At 36.1% G+C, this 16,463-nt stretch overlaps 1 protein-coding gene across 5 annotated transcripts in view; it reads left to right on the top strand.

Moving 5' to 3' along the window:
* Positions 1-16,463, top strand: part of RBBP8 (RB binding protein 8, endonuclease) — an 82,548-nt gene that overhangs the window by 38,185 nt on the left and 27,900 nt on the right. For all 5 annotated transcript variants that reach the window (XM_086372278.1, XM_086372277.1, XM_086372279.1 and 2 more), the window contains 2 exons: positions 5,438-5,550; positions 9,734-9,800. In XM_086372278.1, coding sequence (XP_086228404.1) covers positions 5,438-5,550; positions 9,734-9,800 — 180 coding nt within the window. The remainder of the gene's footprint in view (positions 1-5,437; positions 5,551-9,733; positions 9,801-16,463) is intronic.

Genomic DNA, 16,463 nt, shown 5'->3' with positions numbered 1-16,463 from the left:
AGATCTGACCATTATTTTTTTAATGTAGGATCTGATAGGTTTGAGGGCTCACGTTATACCCAGGTATCCAGCACTTGATCTTCACCTTCACCCTGTGAGGTAGATGATAAATCAGTTTTACAAATGAGGAAACAATACTGAAGAAGAGTTAAACTTTCCCAAGATCACGTAGCTAATGAGTAATTAGGTTAAATTTGATCCCCAAACTTCCCGATTTCTACTGTTTGATATGTGTTGTCTTAATTTTATCAATGTTGTATAAATAAATTACAACTTAACTGATTATCTCAGAGTATTTATGTTTGATATCAAGTTACTAAAACAAGTACTCTGAAATATTAAGTCTTCAACATTGTCTGTTATCATAGTCTTGTTTTATTGGAAGGTTGGTTTGTTGTTGGTTATTTTCCTTTTAAATTGCTACTAACTAAATGCTACTTTTAAATGTCAAAGTAGGTACCATTTAGTAAAGTTCTACTTACTTAAAATTTTACTTTAATTTTATGTCATATGTAAGAATGAATGATAGTCTAGAGCAAGTTTTTCTGAGACCTTTAAAAAATAACATGTATTTCATTAAAATTTCTTAATGGTAATTCTGCAACTTGCTGTTTACTCTTCATAAGATGAAGTGATTCTTCTTAGCCTAATATTGTGAAAACAGCAAGAGATGTTTAGATGAAAGGAATTAATACAATAAAGATAAATTAGATAATAAAGTGTTCTAATTTAATGTGGCTTGCTTGTTTGTGTTTTACTACTACTGTTATTATATTACATTTATAGACTTTCCTTCAAGGAAGCAAAGTATTTCCCTTAATCTAAGGAACAGTCACTGTGCTAAAGAAGTAGATAGAAGATATTTTTTTAAAAATCTGAACTAAGCAGTTAAACCATGGTTGTCTGATAGATTGTAATATCTTTAAAAGCTCTTTGGGCAGTCATAGGAAACGCATGTTTCAACTGTTGTTAAAAGGGAAAATCGGTACTCATAATCAGAGGATTTGTGGTTCTCTAGTTTTCAAATACTGAACCAAATGTCTTCTTTTGTCTTGCTAAGTCTTCTTACTCATAGAATTGAATTTAAATGTATTCCTCAGGAGACCTTCCCTGACTTCCTAGACTAGGTTTAGTTCTGCTATGTGCTTTCACGGCAGCCCACTCCAGGACTCTTGCCTGGAAAATCCCATGGACAGAGGAGCCTGGTAGGCTGCAGTACGTGGGGTTGCACAGAGCTGGACACGACTGAAGCGACTTAGCAGCAGTAGCAGTAGCAGTGCTTTCATACTATCCTGTATTTCCACTTTAATGTGAATCCTATGTATGCGTGTGTGTGCTCAGTCGTGTCCAATTCAGTGTGACACCATGAGCTGTAGCCCACCAGGCTCCTATGGTTTTCTAGGCAAGAATACTGGAGTATGTGGCCATTTCCTGCGCCAGGGGGTCATCCTGACCTAGGAATCGAACCCACATCTCTTGCATCTCTTGCATTGACAGGTGGATTCTTTACCTCTGTGCCACCTAGTCATGCTTTATTTTAAATACTTATTATTGTCTGTCTGTTTCTAGTGGACTGTAAGCCCTTCTTTAAAAGAAGTGACACTATCTTGGTCACTGTTGTATTTTAGCACGGACAGTACTCATTATAGGTGTTTAGTGAAACCCTTTTGAATGAAATGAATAAATCTGAGGAAGTCTTTTTAGGGTATAGCAAACAATTGAACATACTTGTTTATATGGTAAGTTTTACTGCAAAGTGAATGCTTTTATTTCTTCATCTCTATGAACAAGCTGGAATATAACTCAGAATGCCTAATGCTTTTCGGCCGTTAAAAGTAGGAATTACTCTTCTTTCCCTTTTCACCTGCTTATAGCTACTGAAATTGCATTCTCCTGTGAAATTGAGGCTGTTTTTTCTTTCTCTGAAGCAGCAGTAAAAGGTAGGCAAGAGGAAAGAAGTGGAATCCTACTGATGGAAATAGGAACTATCCTATTTTCTCACATCCATTTAAATTTAAGCTAGGATCAGTGAACGATCAGGAGTTGACTCTTTACAGATACTTTAATATTAAAAGTGGCAGTACACTGGAGAAAACTAGAAGTAATAAACAAGCTGGGGAATATTGCTTCATTTTATAACTGCCTTTACCAGTGACATTTTTAAGCTTGGAAACTAAGGGTTTCAAGAGGTTGTGTTCCATGATATATCAGAGTTGAATTCTTGGAAATAATAAGGAAAATGGTAGGGTAATGTTTAAAAAATACTTTGTTAGAATTGATTAATGCCACTTAGCTCCTTCAGTGTTTTTCAGTGACCTTTCAATGCCAGTGCTCTTTTGGCCTCTAGATTTAATAGTTCTAGAGTTCAATAGTTTAGAGTGAATAAATTATTTACCTGTAATCAGAACTATTTGAATGTTATTGCATGAAGCCCAAGCTATTAATTTGAATAGATGTTGAAAGAGAAATATGAAATGTGAAGTATTTTTTTTAGTTTCTTTTTGTCTACCAGCTCATTGCTTTCAATTTGTTTGTTTGCTTTCTTTCCCATTTTCCGTCTTCATTGTCTTGTGTCTTTAAAAATATATATGTTTGTGTGTGTGTGTGTGTGTCTGTGTGTGTAGTGGGATTTGGGGAAAGAGCCATAATAGATGCAGATGTTCACTTTGTCATCTTTTCATAGATCTTAATTGTCCTAATTCCTGTTTCTAGAATCTACTCCAATTAAACTATGACGCTCACTTCTTTTTTTTTTTTTAAGGTTCCCTTCTTTTTTTTTTAAAAAATTTTATTTTATTTTTAAACTTTACAATATTGTATTAGATTTGCCAAATATCGAAATGAATCCACCACAGGTATACCTGTGTTCCCCATCCTGAACCCTCCTCCCTCCTCCCTCCCCATACCCTCCCTCTGGGTCGTCCCAGTGCACCAGCCCCAAGCATCCAGTATCATGCATCGAACCTGGACTGGTGACTCGTTTCATACATGATATTATACATGTTTCATTGCCATTCTCCCAAATCTCCCCACCCTCTCCCTCTCCCACAGAGTCCATAAGACTGATCTATACATCAGTGTCTCTTTTGCTGTCTCGTACACAGGGTTATTGTTACCATCTTTCTAAATTCCATATATATGCATTAGTATACTGTATTGGTGTTTTTCTTTCTGGCTTACTTCACTCTGTATAATAGGTTCCAGTTTCATCCATCTCATTAGAACTGATTCAAATGTATTCTTTTTAATGGCTGAGTAATACTCCATTGTGTATATGTACCACAGGTTTCTTATCCATTCATCTGCTGATGGGCATCTAGGTTGCTTCCATGTCCTGGCTATTATAAACAGTGCCGTGATGAACATTAGGGTACACGTGTCTCTTTCCCTTCTGGTTTTGACGCTCAGTTCTTTATCCTTTGTTCTAGACATTTTAGTCCTATTAATGCAACCTATGATCTCTAATCTTTATTTTTTATATCCATATCAATACTTGTTGATATGAGTTTTACTTTTACATAAAAATCTCTAGGTTCTTTTTGTTTCAGTTGTCTAGTTTTCATGTTTTTATCTCCTTGTTTTAAAATTCATGGCATGTCCTACAATGCTATTACTTCCATAGACATTTATGTATATTTAGTATCTTATTAAGTTATTGAGTTAAAATTATTATGTAGGAAAAAAAAAGAAAAAAAAATTATGTAGAATTTATATTTGCTAAATTCCTAAAGTGGAATGTGTGTCTTTTTTTTCAACCGTATTTTTTCCTGGTTATATAAATAATAAAATTAGAGAAATTTTGAAAAATAAGCAAAATACTAAGAAGAAAATCTTCTATATTTTTGGTACTTACAAGATAACTATTAGTAACATTTTGGAAAATACCTTTCTTTTCATCACCCACCCCTTTCATGTATGTATTCCCTCTTCCCTTCAGCCCTCAAAATAATTACTAAAATCTATTTCGTAATCTAACATTGGAGTCTTTTATTATTTAATTGGAGGCTAATTACTTTACAATATTGTATTGGTTTTGCCATACATTGACATGAATCCGCCCCGGGGTACATGTGTTCCCTATCCTGAATCCCCCTCCCACCTCCCTCCCCACCGCATCCCTCTGGGTCATCCAAGTGCACCAGCCCCGAGCATCCGCTGTATCATGCATCGAACCTGGACTGGTGATTTGCTTCACATATGATAATATACATGTTTCAATGCCATTCTCCCAAATCATCCCACCCTCGTCCTCTCCACAGAGTCCAAAAGACTGTTCTATACATCTGTGTCTCTTCTGCTGTCTCGCATACAGGGTTATCGTTACCATCTTTCTAAATTCCATATATATGCGTTAGTATAGTGTATTGGTGTTTTTCTTTCTGGCTTACTTCACTCTGTATAATAGGCTCCAGTTTCATCCACCTCATTAGAACTTATTCAGATGTATTCTTTTTAATGGCTGAGTGATACTCCATTGTGTATATGTACCACAGGTTTCTTATCCATTCGTCTGCTAATGGAAATCTAGGTTGTTTCCTGGAATCTTTTTAAAACTGAAAGAACATAACTTTTTTTTAAACTTTGTATTCTTTGACCTTTAGTATTCATTCAACTAAAAAAGTTGTTGAACACTCATTATGTGTGATATGCTGTGCTAGGCAAAGCAGATGCAAGTTTGCATCCAGTCCATTGGTACTGGACTGGGTGCAATTTTTGGGTCTAATAAATTAAAAAACAAGGAATAAATAAGTTCCCCTCAAATAGAGTTTAAAATTAGCAGATTTTTATAGAATTGCACTCAGAATTGCAGCCTGTAGAAAATGATATAGCATGATTTCAGCCTATATGGGAATATGTGAAAGGCATTATAACTAATTAATTTTCTCTGTATTTTCCAAGTCAATTCTTTAATTATTCCTAAAGTATAAAAATCCTGAAATTAATATATGGAACAGTATCTTTTAGTAGTTGAAAAATGTTTTTTATTTCAGTTTAATTGAGGCATAATTGATAAGTAAATTGTTTTTAAATGTTTATCATGGTGATTTGATAAATGTATACATTGTGAAAGGATCCCTGCTGCTGCTGCTGCTAAGTCGCTTCAGTCATGTCCGACTCTGTGCGACCCCATAGACGGCAGCCCACCAGGCTCTGCCATCCCTGGGATTCTCCAGGCAAGAACACTGGAGTGGGTTGCCGTTTCCTTCTCCAATGCGTGAAAGTGAAGTTGCTCAGTTGTGTCTGACTCCCAGCGACCCCATGGACCGCAGCCTACCAGGCTCCTCCGTCCATGGGATTTTCCAGGCAAGAGTACTGGAGTAGGGTGCCATTGCCTTCGGTTAATTAATACATCCATCACCTCACATATTTTTTATGTTTATTTTTTGATAAGAACATTTTAGTTCTATTGTAAAAATACTTTGTTTTTGTTTCATAGATTAAGAGCAGGATTATGTGATCGCTGTGCAGTAACTGAAGAACATATGCGGAAGAAGCAACAAGAGTTTGAAAATATTCGGCAGCAGAATCTTAAACTTATCACAGAGCTTAGTGAGTTTCCTTTCTTCACTTGCTAAGTATTTAAAACATAGTATGCTACTGTTAAACACCTATTATTAAATTGGTTACAACCGGATGGGTTGTTTACATGTTTTCTTCATTTAGACACAAGGTCAGATGTCATTTTTTTCCCTTTTTGTAGATTTAATCTCATGCTTATTTTAGTAAGAAATAGGGTATAGATTGTTTGTTGTTTTGTGATCCCATGGGCTGTAGCTCCACTGGACAGACTCCTCTGTCCATGGAATTTTTGAGGGTGTAGAAAGGTTGTACAAATACTGTCCATGTTGGCCTTAAAGTCTTACCAGCTGTAAGACAAGAAGCACATTTTCTTTGTATATATCCATATTTGCTCCTTTGGTTTTATTTCATGTAATTTGATTATTTATATTTAGTAAGTATAGACCCAAAGCAGACAATGTAGAATTCTACAAAGATGTATACTTTCCTGATTTTCACTATTTTTTTACACACTGTTACACTGTTACAAGTATATCATTTTCGTATTAGTCTACTTACCCATTTCATGTAGGATTTCCTTACATTTATCTTCCTTTCCAAATTAATTCCATATATTGACTTTATTTTTTTTCTATTAATTATAGTGCTGTCCTCTGGTTACTCAAGCAGAATATATGAATATATGCTCATTATTATAAAATGAGATAGAAAAAACACAGTTTTGCTTTGCTCCCAGAGATAACTACTATTAAGAACATAATAAATATCTTTCCAGGTCCAAGTTTATCTATCTTTTGTTTACCTCTGTCCCTCACTTTATCCCCTCCTCTCTTCTTTTTTAAATTTTAATAGGATCATCTCCAAAATATTCTTCTTGTTCTGACATATGTTGTTTTGGACTGTAAGAAATCTTTATATAGTTCAGTTCAGTCATTCAGTCGTGTCCGACTCTTTGCAACCCCATGAACTGCAGCATGCCAGGCTTCCCTGTCCATCACCAACTCCCGGAGTTTACCTAAACATGTCCATTGAGTCAGTGATGCCATCCAACCATTTCATCCTCTGTCATCCCCTTCTCCTCCTGCCCTCAGTCTTTCCCAGCATCAGGGTCTTTTCAAATGAGTCAGCTCTTCACATCAGGTAGCCAAACTATTGGAGTTTCAGCTTCAACATCATTCCTTCCAATGAACACCCAGGACTGATCTCCTTTAGGATGGACTGGTTGGATCTCCTTGCAGTCCAAGGCACTCTCAAGAGTCTTCTCCAGCACCACAGTTCAAAAGCGTCAATTCTTCGGCACTCAGCTTTCTTTATAGTCCAACTCTCCCATCCATACATGACTACTGGAAAAACCATAGCCTTGACTAGACGGACCTTTGTTAGCAAAGTAATGTCTCTGCTTTTTAATATGCTATCTAGGTTGGTCATAACTGTCTTTTCAAGGAGTAAGCATCTTTTAATTTCATGGCTGCAATCACCATCTGCAGTGATTTTGGAGCTCAAAAAAATAAAGTCAGCCACTGTTTCCCCATCTATTTCCCATAAAGTGATGGGACCATATGCCATGATCTTAGTTTTCTGAATGTTGAACTTTAAGCCAACTTTTTCACTCTACTCTTTCACTTTCATCAAGAGCCTCTTTAGTTCTTCTTCACTTTCTGCCATAAGGGTGGTGTCATCTGCACATCTGAGATTATTGATATTTCTCCTGGCAATCTTGATTCCAGCTTGTGCTTCTTCCAGCCCAGCATTTCTCATGATGTACTCTGCATATAAGTTAAATAAGCAGGGTGACAATATACAGCCTTGATGTACTCCTTTTCCTATTTGGAACCAGTCTGTTGTTCCATGTCCAGTTCGAACTGTTGCTTCCTGACCTGTATACAGGTTTCTCAAGAGCCAGGTTTAGACCCATAGATTTTGTGGTATGTATGAATACTTGTATGCATGCATTTATTTAGGAATATAAGGTTATCAGTGAGTAGAAAAGTATTACATTTTCATTTATGACATTGAATTCTTGAAGAAGTAGGACTGTTTTCTAAAATTATGCCACCCTCTGAATAATCCTCATCATTTTCTTTACCTGGTTTATTTCCTATAAAATAGAAATTGGATCTGAAAGTTTGCTAGGTCCAGATTAAACCTTTTTGACAACCGTACTTCATGGGTAAAATTGTCTACTTTATATTGCATCCTATCAGGATATAGGTATTGTCAGGTTCTTCCACTCTTTGGGGGTTGATTGTTAGATTTCTCCATTATACAGTTGAATCTTCCCCTGGTACCAAGTAGTCTGAGTTGAAAGGATGGATGTGTGATATTTTGAAATCTTACAAAAATACAGTTCTCCCTCAATCTTTAATAATTTTAGTATCCATTGGTGATTCTGGCCTGAATCAATTATTTAATTACAGATTACAAAATGATAATTTTCCATTTCTGTTATTCTTCTTACATTCATCAGCTGACATTTTTCTGTAAACAAGAATTCTCCCTCATCAGTTAGGGCTACTGGTTACTGTAGGATGTAGTTCCTACTAGAAAGGTATGATACATCTTAATATTTTCCCTTTAATTTCCAGTTTTCAGAATTCGATCTTATATATTAGTTACCTACAATGGTGACAAATGAGGTGTTGTGTGTTGCATATGTTATGTTTTGTTTTGCTTTGGAGGTGAGTGGGGCTTTCTCTGTTTTGAGCATAATAGACACTTGGAATTTTATGTATTTAGTGTGTCAGTTATGTTAATTATTATATCGATACTGATTACCTCAGTCTTGTCTGCCTGCTCTCTTTTGGTAATCGCTTCTATCATGTTAGTTCGAGGCCCTCTGTCTTTTAAATCTTTAAACATTTTATTATTATGTAAAGTAATGCTGTTATCTGAAATACTTGGGAATCTATATATGAGTCATTTTCTACTGACTCTAGTGGTCATTGAATTAGGATCACTCTGGCTCCATTCCAGAAGTTCAGGCTTGAACTGGAAATTTCAAGTTCAGTTCCTCCATCAATGCTGATACCAACAACTGCTTGCTGACTCTGCTTGGATTTCACTCACAGTTTGTTTTTGTTGTTGATTGTGGCAGTGCTGTGGGAGTCTCTTGGATGTCTCTTTCTGTGTCTGGCTCAGGTGTCCTCTCGGATCCTTTCCTGATTTTCTTAACAGGCCAAAGTAAACCTTTTTTTCCTTGGAATTTCATTTAGTATTTTATCTGTGCTTCTCTTAACACCTTTGTTACTTTCAGCAGTTTAAAAAAAAAGTTTATATAATATCTTGTGTCTTATTAGACTATACTTTCCTTTAGGTCACTGTCATAGCTTAAGGTTTTTGTAGAGTTTTTTCCCCGATCCTCCAAAGGAGGCAGTTTAGTAGCCCTCACATATTGTATATAGTCAACAAATTTTTATTTACTCAATGTAAGAAAATATGTTGAGATTTTTAAACCACTAAATTATTAACAGATTTTTGGAGTGTGATTAACTTTCTTTATTAGAGGTTAATTGTACTTATTTTGACTTGATCTCTTTGATATATTCCTCCAAGTAAAACACATGCTTAACCAGTGACATAATATCAAGGATTAATAAAAATTTTGTTCTGGCAGCCATAGAAATTATAGCTCCAAACTGAGTTTTTGCTTTATAAATAAGGATGGATAGGAAAATTTAGTCAAGGTAGAGTCAAACAAGGAGATGCTACTTCAGTGGTATATTAAGTTATTGATACCATAATTATTCATGCAACATACAGTATGACTAAGGAAGAAAATCTACTTAAGTGTGCTTCTGTTATAAAAAATTATACTGATATTCACTGTTATATTTTATGATTAGATTTATTTTGAGATAAATGACTCACTAAAATGGTATTTTAAATTAGTAGGACTGAGTAACCGGGTGGAATGCTTTCTTGTCCTCAGTATGAATAATTAAACTCTACTGCCCAGGACATGAGGTCCTCTTTCTTTTTTGCCCATAAGCATTACATAAAATTATCAGTTAATCATTTATGTGCAACTGGCACAGTGTGAGGTGTAGTAATCACTACCTAGTAACAAATTAGTTTTGAATAGTAGCATTAACCCTAACATACGACATAGAATTTGAAATCCTAATTTCTCCATGACTGTTGAAATTATTGAAAGAGCCTGACATGCATCCTAATATAGCTATAATTTATGCTTTCTTTTCACATTATATTTAAGTGAATGAAAAGAACACTCTACAGGAAGAAAATAAAAAGCTTTCTGAACAGCTGCAGCAGAAAATTGAGTAAGTATTTCTTCTTAACTGTGGCAGAAAATTGAGTATTTTCCCCTACCTTCTCTTTCTTCATTTTACTTAGCTATGCAAACTGTAAAGGTATAGTAAGAATCAAAGATTTCTTTTTTAAAAATTATAAAGTATTCTGCAGTTGAAAATACAAGGAAAATCACTGTATTTTTGTTTCAGAAGTATATATGAAGACTTTGTATGCATCTCTTATCTGATACTCTTAGAAGAGTATAAAATATATACTTTAAAGAGTATATACTATAAAGAGTATAAAGTATGAGTATACTCACAAGAGTATACATGTGAATGTATAAATTATCAAAACATTTTAAAGCATTTTCATTTTTATAACTATTATAAATAAATTATTCAAATAAATTATTTGAAATACTTCTATTTTAAATAAATACTTGAGTTTTGTTACCACCTTTCCAGCTCTGTCCTAGAAACTTAGTAAAAGTAATATGAATGATTATTTCCTCTTACATGTTTCTCAGGCCTGGAGAACTTCCTCCTTTCCCTCTCCCCCTCTCCCCCAGTTTTTGTTAATAAAAATAATAACTTTTATCCTGTATACCAGTTACTCTTCTTTGTATTCTGTGTTTATTATTTCTAATCCTCACTGTGATTCTTCAAGGTAGTTTTATTGTCTCTACTTTATGGACAAGGAATCCACATCTTACAGAAGTCAAATAACTTGCCATGGCCTCACAACTAGTAGATAACGAGACATCACTCAGAACCCCATCTTCTGACTTAGAAGACTCTGTTCTCTCCATTATTTGACAGTGTCTCAAAAAAAGAATCTGTTTTTCTGGGTCTAGTCTGATACAGAGCAAGAGATATGGCCAGTTCTTAGTTCCCATTTATGTCAAGTTTATGTAATATCTTTTTAAGAGTTACAATTCAGGATAGTCTTAATGGTTTCCAAGGTTTTTAAAGACTGTTGAATTTAAGTGGACATCTACAAAAACTTTGCTGAACTATGTAGACATAACATGATTTTGCCTTAGTTATTGTCTTACGTATAAACACATCTCACAAGTGGAATTAGCATCTTTAATCATATCAGTGCTTTTTTTAAGTAGTTGGTGTCCAAAAAGATTTTGATATTTTTGCCATGTTAGCAGTCCACTGAATATTGGTAGCCAAGGAGAATTTTGAGGGGGGATAACAAATGAGGAAAGAAGGATTTGGGGCCAGACTGAGGTTATTAAACAAGTGTGTATGAAGATCAGCACTTACTGATTTTACTTGTGCTGAATATTGAAATGAGGCTAGAACACAAATTCACAATCATTTCTATATGATTCCAAAGCCTCAAATGGTTTTTTTGAAATGTTACAACATACCCTCACCTCAACTGACAAGATACTTTTTATTATTGTTGTTCAGTTGCTAAGACACATCTGACTCCTTGTGACCCATGAAATGTAGCCCACCAGGCTTCTCTATCCTTGGGATTTAGCAGGGAAGAATACTGGAGTGGGTTGCGATTTCCTTCTCCAGGGGATCTTCCTGACCCAGGGATCAAACCCACATCTCCTGCATTGGCAGGCAGATGCTTTACCACTGAGCCACCAGGGAAAGCCCAGTTTTTATTACAGTCTTCCTTGTTTGTCCCACTTCCTGTGAGCATTCCTGTGCTTTACTGTGATTGTATCAGTGTGCTTGACTGCAGGGTGATACCTCAGGCTCCACTGAAAGTGTTTTGTAACAAACTATATATTCTCTGTATTACCCTTCATTTAAAAAAAAAACTTGAGTTCTGAATTGCATCTGGTTCAAAGATTTCAGATGAGTGGTGGTTGACCTACATTAATTTATGTTCTGTGATGTAAAGGTCACCCCAATCATATCAATGAGTTTAGGGCATGTATCTTTTATTTAGTACATGCCTCCCTCAGGACCGTATAGGGGATAATCTGTTGTGTCTTTCAGTTCTCTCCTGAAATTTAAGGCAGTTATTCACATAAGCCAGCTTATTCTCCTCAAACATATTCTCTTTTGCTTTCAATTGGAAAAAAAGCAAGTATTATCTTGTCTGAAGTTTCTCTGAACTTTAGAAAAAGTATTATTTTATTTATGTTTTTTCTTGCTAAATGCAGTAATTCTGATTCACCTAATCTGGGTTAGATATTACAGATACCTTTTAAGGTAGGACAGTTGTTCAGTGACAGTATAGTGAATTATTCAGAAAGAGGTTTGCTGTTAGGAAATTTAAAATATATATTCAACTGTACCAGTCACAGAAAGAAAATAATTAAGTTTTGAGGACATGACTCACTTTGTTTTGGGAAATGAATGTCCTGGGTGAGTGAAAGTCAAAGGAGTCTTTTTTTTTTTAAACCCTCACCCTTGGCATTGAAAGTGCAGAGTCCTGATCACTGGGCCAGGGAAATTCCCTCAGTGTTCTCTTTTAAACTGAATCCCTTGTATAACTTAAAGTGCCATTATTTAAATACCTTTTATATAGGTTCGCTGTCTCCCAAGTGTATTTAATTTTAGTGAGATGATACTGTTAGTAAGTTCTAAGTCTGGGTAGAGATCACTTTACGGAGTGATACTTGCTGATTCTGATTTTAACTTCTGGGACCATCTGGAACAAGTTTACCCCTCCTTCTACTTGATGGCCCTTTGTGTGCTTTAAAGATAGGTATGGGGCCTTTCTGAGTCTTCATCATAAGTAGGTAAATATGCAGAGTAAATATTTTCTGTTCATTAACTATTCCTCATGAGACATTACTTGAAGACTCTTCAAATTATTTCTCTTTTAATGTTTCAGTTTGTCAATATTTTAATTAAGTCAATCCTCTAGGTATAGTCTGACCAGTAGAGTAGTACTGCCCACTCCATTTTTCTGTATCTTTTTACTTACATTGTATGTGCTGCATGCTCAGTTGTTCAGTCATGTCCAACTCTTTGCAATCCCATGGACTGTAGCCTACCAGGCTCCTCTGCCCATGGGATTCTCCAGACAAGAATACTGGAGTGGGTTGCTATTTCCTCCAGGGGATCTCCCTGATGTGGAGCTCAAACGCACATCTCCTACATTTCCTGCATTGAAAGGCAGATGCTTCACCACTGACCCACCTGGGAAGCCCTAATATTAATGTGGTCAAGATAGGTATATTTTGACCTTACTGGGTTTACTGCTAACTAGAACCTTCAAGTCAAAGTCTTCCCCTATCCTCTACTTAGACTTTTTGTGGTGGTATAAAAGTACAGGACTTTAGAGTCATGACTTTGTAGTAGTTGTTTGTGAAAACCTTACATCAAAGGAGTCTTCATTGTAAAATAAGTGCAGTATTGATTAAATACTATTTTCTGGGCATTGCATTACGTTTTTATATATATCATTTCTTTCAACTTTTCCAGAAAAATGAAGTAGGAAAGTACAGTACTGTATCTGCTTTAATAGATGAGGTAACTGAGACTCAGAAAGGTTAACTTACCCAACATGACTAGTAAGTGTGGCTCAGATGGTAAAGAATTCTCCTACAGTGCAGGAGACCTGTGTTCAATCCCTAATTAACCAAAAGGTGTGGCATAAACTTTTAACTTTTCTCAGAAAATCAGAATGAGATGAAATGCTTTAAAGAAGAAATTTAATGACGATACGGAAAGCTGCATTTTTCCCTTTTTCTTTTATGACAAAGGACAAAGGAGGACAAAGCCAGCACTTGTTTACCTAGTTTAGACACCTCTAGTTAGAGCTGGGTTTTTTGGAGGGGGGGTTCCCTTTTGTGATCCCAGCTACTTCTAGATTGACTGCCAGGAAATCAGTTTCTTCTCGTGACTCATTCATGTTTCAGGTTGAATTTTTATGACTAATAGACAGGTAGCCTGTGACGTGATTAGTTAAAGCAAGGTCAGATAGATTTCACACTCCATTAATTTGTAAGACTTTCTCATATGACTTTAGCTTGCTTTGTTTTTTCCAGAATAAAATGGTAATTGTAGGTAGATATTAGCTATAAAGATTTTCCTTGGAATGGAGCATAGGATTATAGACCACAATAATACTGATATTATCTAGAAAATTAAGATATAAATCTGTTAGGAAAAATTAATCTCAATTAAAAAGACTTGGTCATAGTTTATAAAAATCTCATTCTTTGGAAATACATAGTCATACAAATTGATAGGACTATATTAGAAAAGACTGGTTTTGTCATGTAAAACTTAAATGTCTGACAGACTGATAAAAATTATTGGCAAATACGGTCAAAATGGTTTGACATGGGAAAGTCAGTTGAGTTAAAATGAATTTATTTTACTCAATACCCACAATTCAGTCATAACCCAATCTTTGTGTACCTTCAGTCTTGAATTGAATTGGGCAAGAACGTATGCCTGGATCAGCATGAATTTATTTTTCTAGTGGAATCAGGAATCTTGCATATTCATTCATTCAACAAATACTTATTGAGCATGTACCAGGTACCCATTGTTGCACAGACTCGTGATGTATCAGTGAGCCAAAAAGAGCCTTAGCCTTTTGGAGCTCACAATTCTGGCCAATGAGCAGTAGACAAATCAATTATGTACTAAGTTAGAAAGCAGTAAGTGCTATGGTTAAAGTAACAGTGGAATAATAATAAGGAATGGGAGTACTAAGGTGTGGGAAGGGGCTTGCAGTTTTAAATAGCATGTTTAAGGCAGGCAATGATGAGAAGGTAAAACTCCAGCAAACACTTGGAAAAGATGAGATAATTAGCCTTGTGATATCTGGGTGTGAGCATTCCAAGCAGATGGGACAGCTGGAGCAAAGAACATAAAGTAGGAATGTGCCTGGTGTGGAGCCTTGGGGAAGCGAGGGTGGCTGGAGTAGAATATAATTTGAAAGGGATCAGATAGGTAATAAGGGGAGGGAGATAAATCAATCATTGTAAAGACTTTGGCTTGTGTTTTCAGTTAAGTGGGAAGATGTGGCAGGTTTTAATCAGAAGAGTGACATAGTATGACTTGTTTTAATGGAACTATTTGAGTCCTACTTGTAGTCAGTCATTAGTCCCATGGTCTATACCAAGGATAACAGTATTGTCTTTGGGAGTTTGGCTGCCAGGGTTTAGATCTTGTTTCTGTTACTTACTTTTATTTTAGTAAGTCACTTAATCTCTATATCTTCATTTTTCCTTTTGTAAAGTGAGAGTAATACCTTATGCTTAAACTGATACATGTAGCACTTTGAAGAGTGCCTGCCATTGCAAGCCTGCAACTAACATCGGTGCTATCAGTGTTGGTATTACTGCAGTTCAGTTCAGTCACTCAGTCGTGTCCGGCTCTTTGCGACCCCATGGACTGCAGCACGCCAGGCCTCCCTGTCCATCATCAAATCCCGGAGCTTATTCAAACTTACGTCCATTGAGTCGGTGATGCCATCCCACCATCTTATCCTCTGTCATCCTGTTCTCCCGCCTTCAGTCTTTCCAGGCATCAGAGTCTTTTCAAGTGAGTCACTTCTTCTCATCAGATGGCCAAAATATTGGAGTTGGAGCTTTCAGTGAATATTCAGTACTGTTTCCCTTTAGGATGGACTGGTTGGATCTCCTTTCAGTCCAAGGGACTCTGAAGAGTCTTCTCCAACACCACAGTTCAAAAGCATCAGTTCTTTGGTGCTCAGCTTGTTTTGTAGTCCAATTCTCACATCCATACATGACTGGAAAAATCACAGCTTTAACTAGATGGACCTTTGTTGGCAAAGTAATGTCTCTGCTCTTTAATATGCTGTCTAGGTTGGTCATAACTTTTCTTCCAAGGAGCAAATGTCTTTTAATTTCATGGCTGCAGTCATCATCTGCAGTGATTTTGGAGTCCAAAAAAATAAAGTCTGTCACTATTTCCATTGTTTCCCCATCTATTTCCCATGAAGTGATGGGACCGGATGCCATGATCTTAGTTTTTTGAATGTTGAGTTGCCAACTTTTTCACTCTCCTCTTTCACTTTCGTCAAGAGGCTCTTTAGTTCTCCTTTGCTTTCTGCCATAGTGTGGTGTCATCTGTATATCTGAGGTTATTGATATTTCTCCTGGCAGTTTTGATTCCAGCTTGTGCTTCATCCAGCCCAGCATTTCTCATGATGTACTCTGCATATTCATTAAATAAGCAGAGTGACAGTATACAGCCTTGTATTATTTAAGACGCTTAATCTGTCATTTGCCAATCTTATTGATGTATGCAGGTCAGGAAGCAACAGTTAGAACTGGACATGGAACAACAACTGGTTCCAAATAGGAAAAGGAGTACGTCAAGGCTGTATGTTGTCACCCTGCTTATTTAACTTATATGCAGAGTACATCATGAGAAACACTGGGCTGGAAGAAGCACAAGCTAGAATCAAGATTGCCAGGAGAAAAATCAATAACCTCAGGTATGCAGATGACACCACCCTTATGGCAGAAAGTGAAGAAGACCTAAAGAGCCTCTTGATGAAAGTGAAAGAAGAGAATGAAAAAGTTGGCTTAAAGTTCAACATTCAGAAAACTAAGATTATGGCATCTGGTCCTATCACTTCATGAGAAATAGATGGGGAAACAGTGGCTGACTTTGTTTTTTTGAGCTCCAAAATCACTGCAGATGGTGACTGCAGCTATGAAATTAAAAAGCGTTTACTCCTTAGAAAGAAAGTTAATGACCTAGACAACCTAGACAGCATAT

Source organism: Bos grunniens, chromosome 24 (assembly GCF_055505025.1).
Source record: "Bos grunniens cultivar Pamir isolate PY7600 chromosome 24, Bosgru_T2T1.0, whole genome shotgun sequence".
Classification (NCBI taxonomy): domain Eukaryota; kingdom Metazoa; phylum Chordata; class Mammalia; order Artiodactyla; family Bovidae; genus Bos; species Bos grunniens.
Note: the sequence above shows the minus strand (reverse complement) of the source record. Positions and strands in the feature narration are given on the sequence as shown.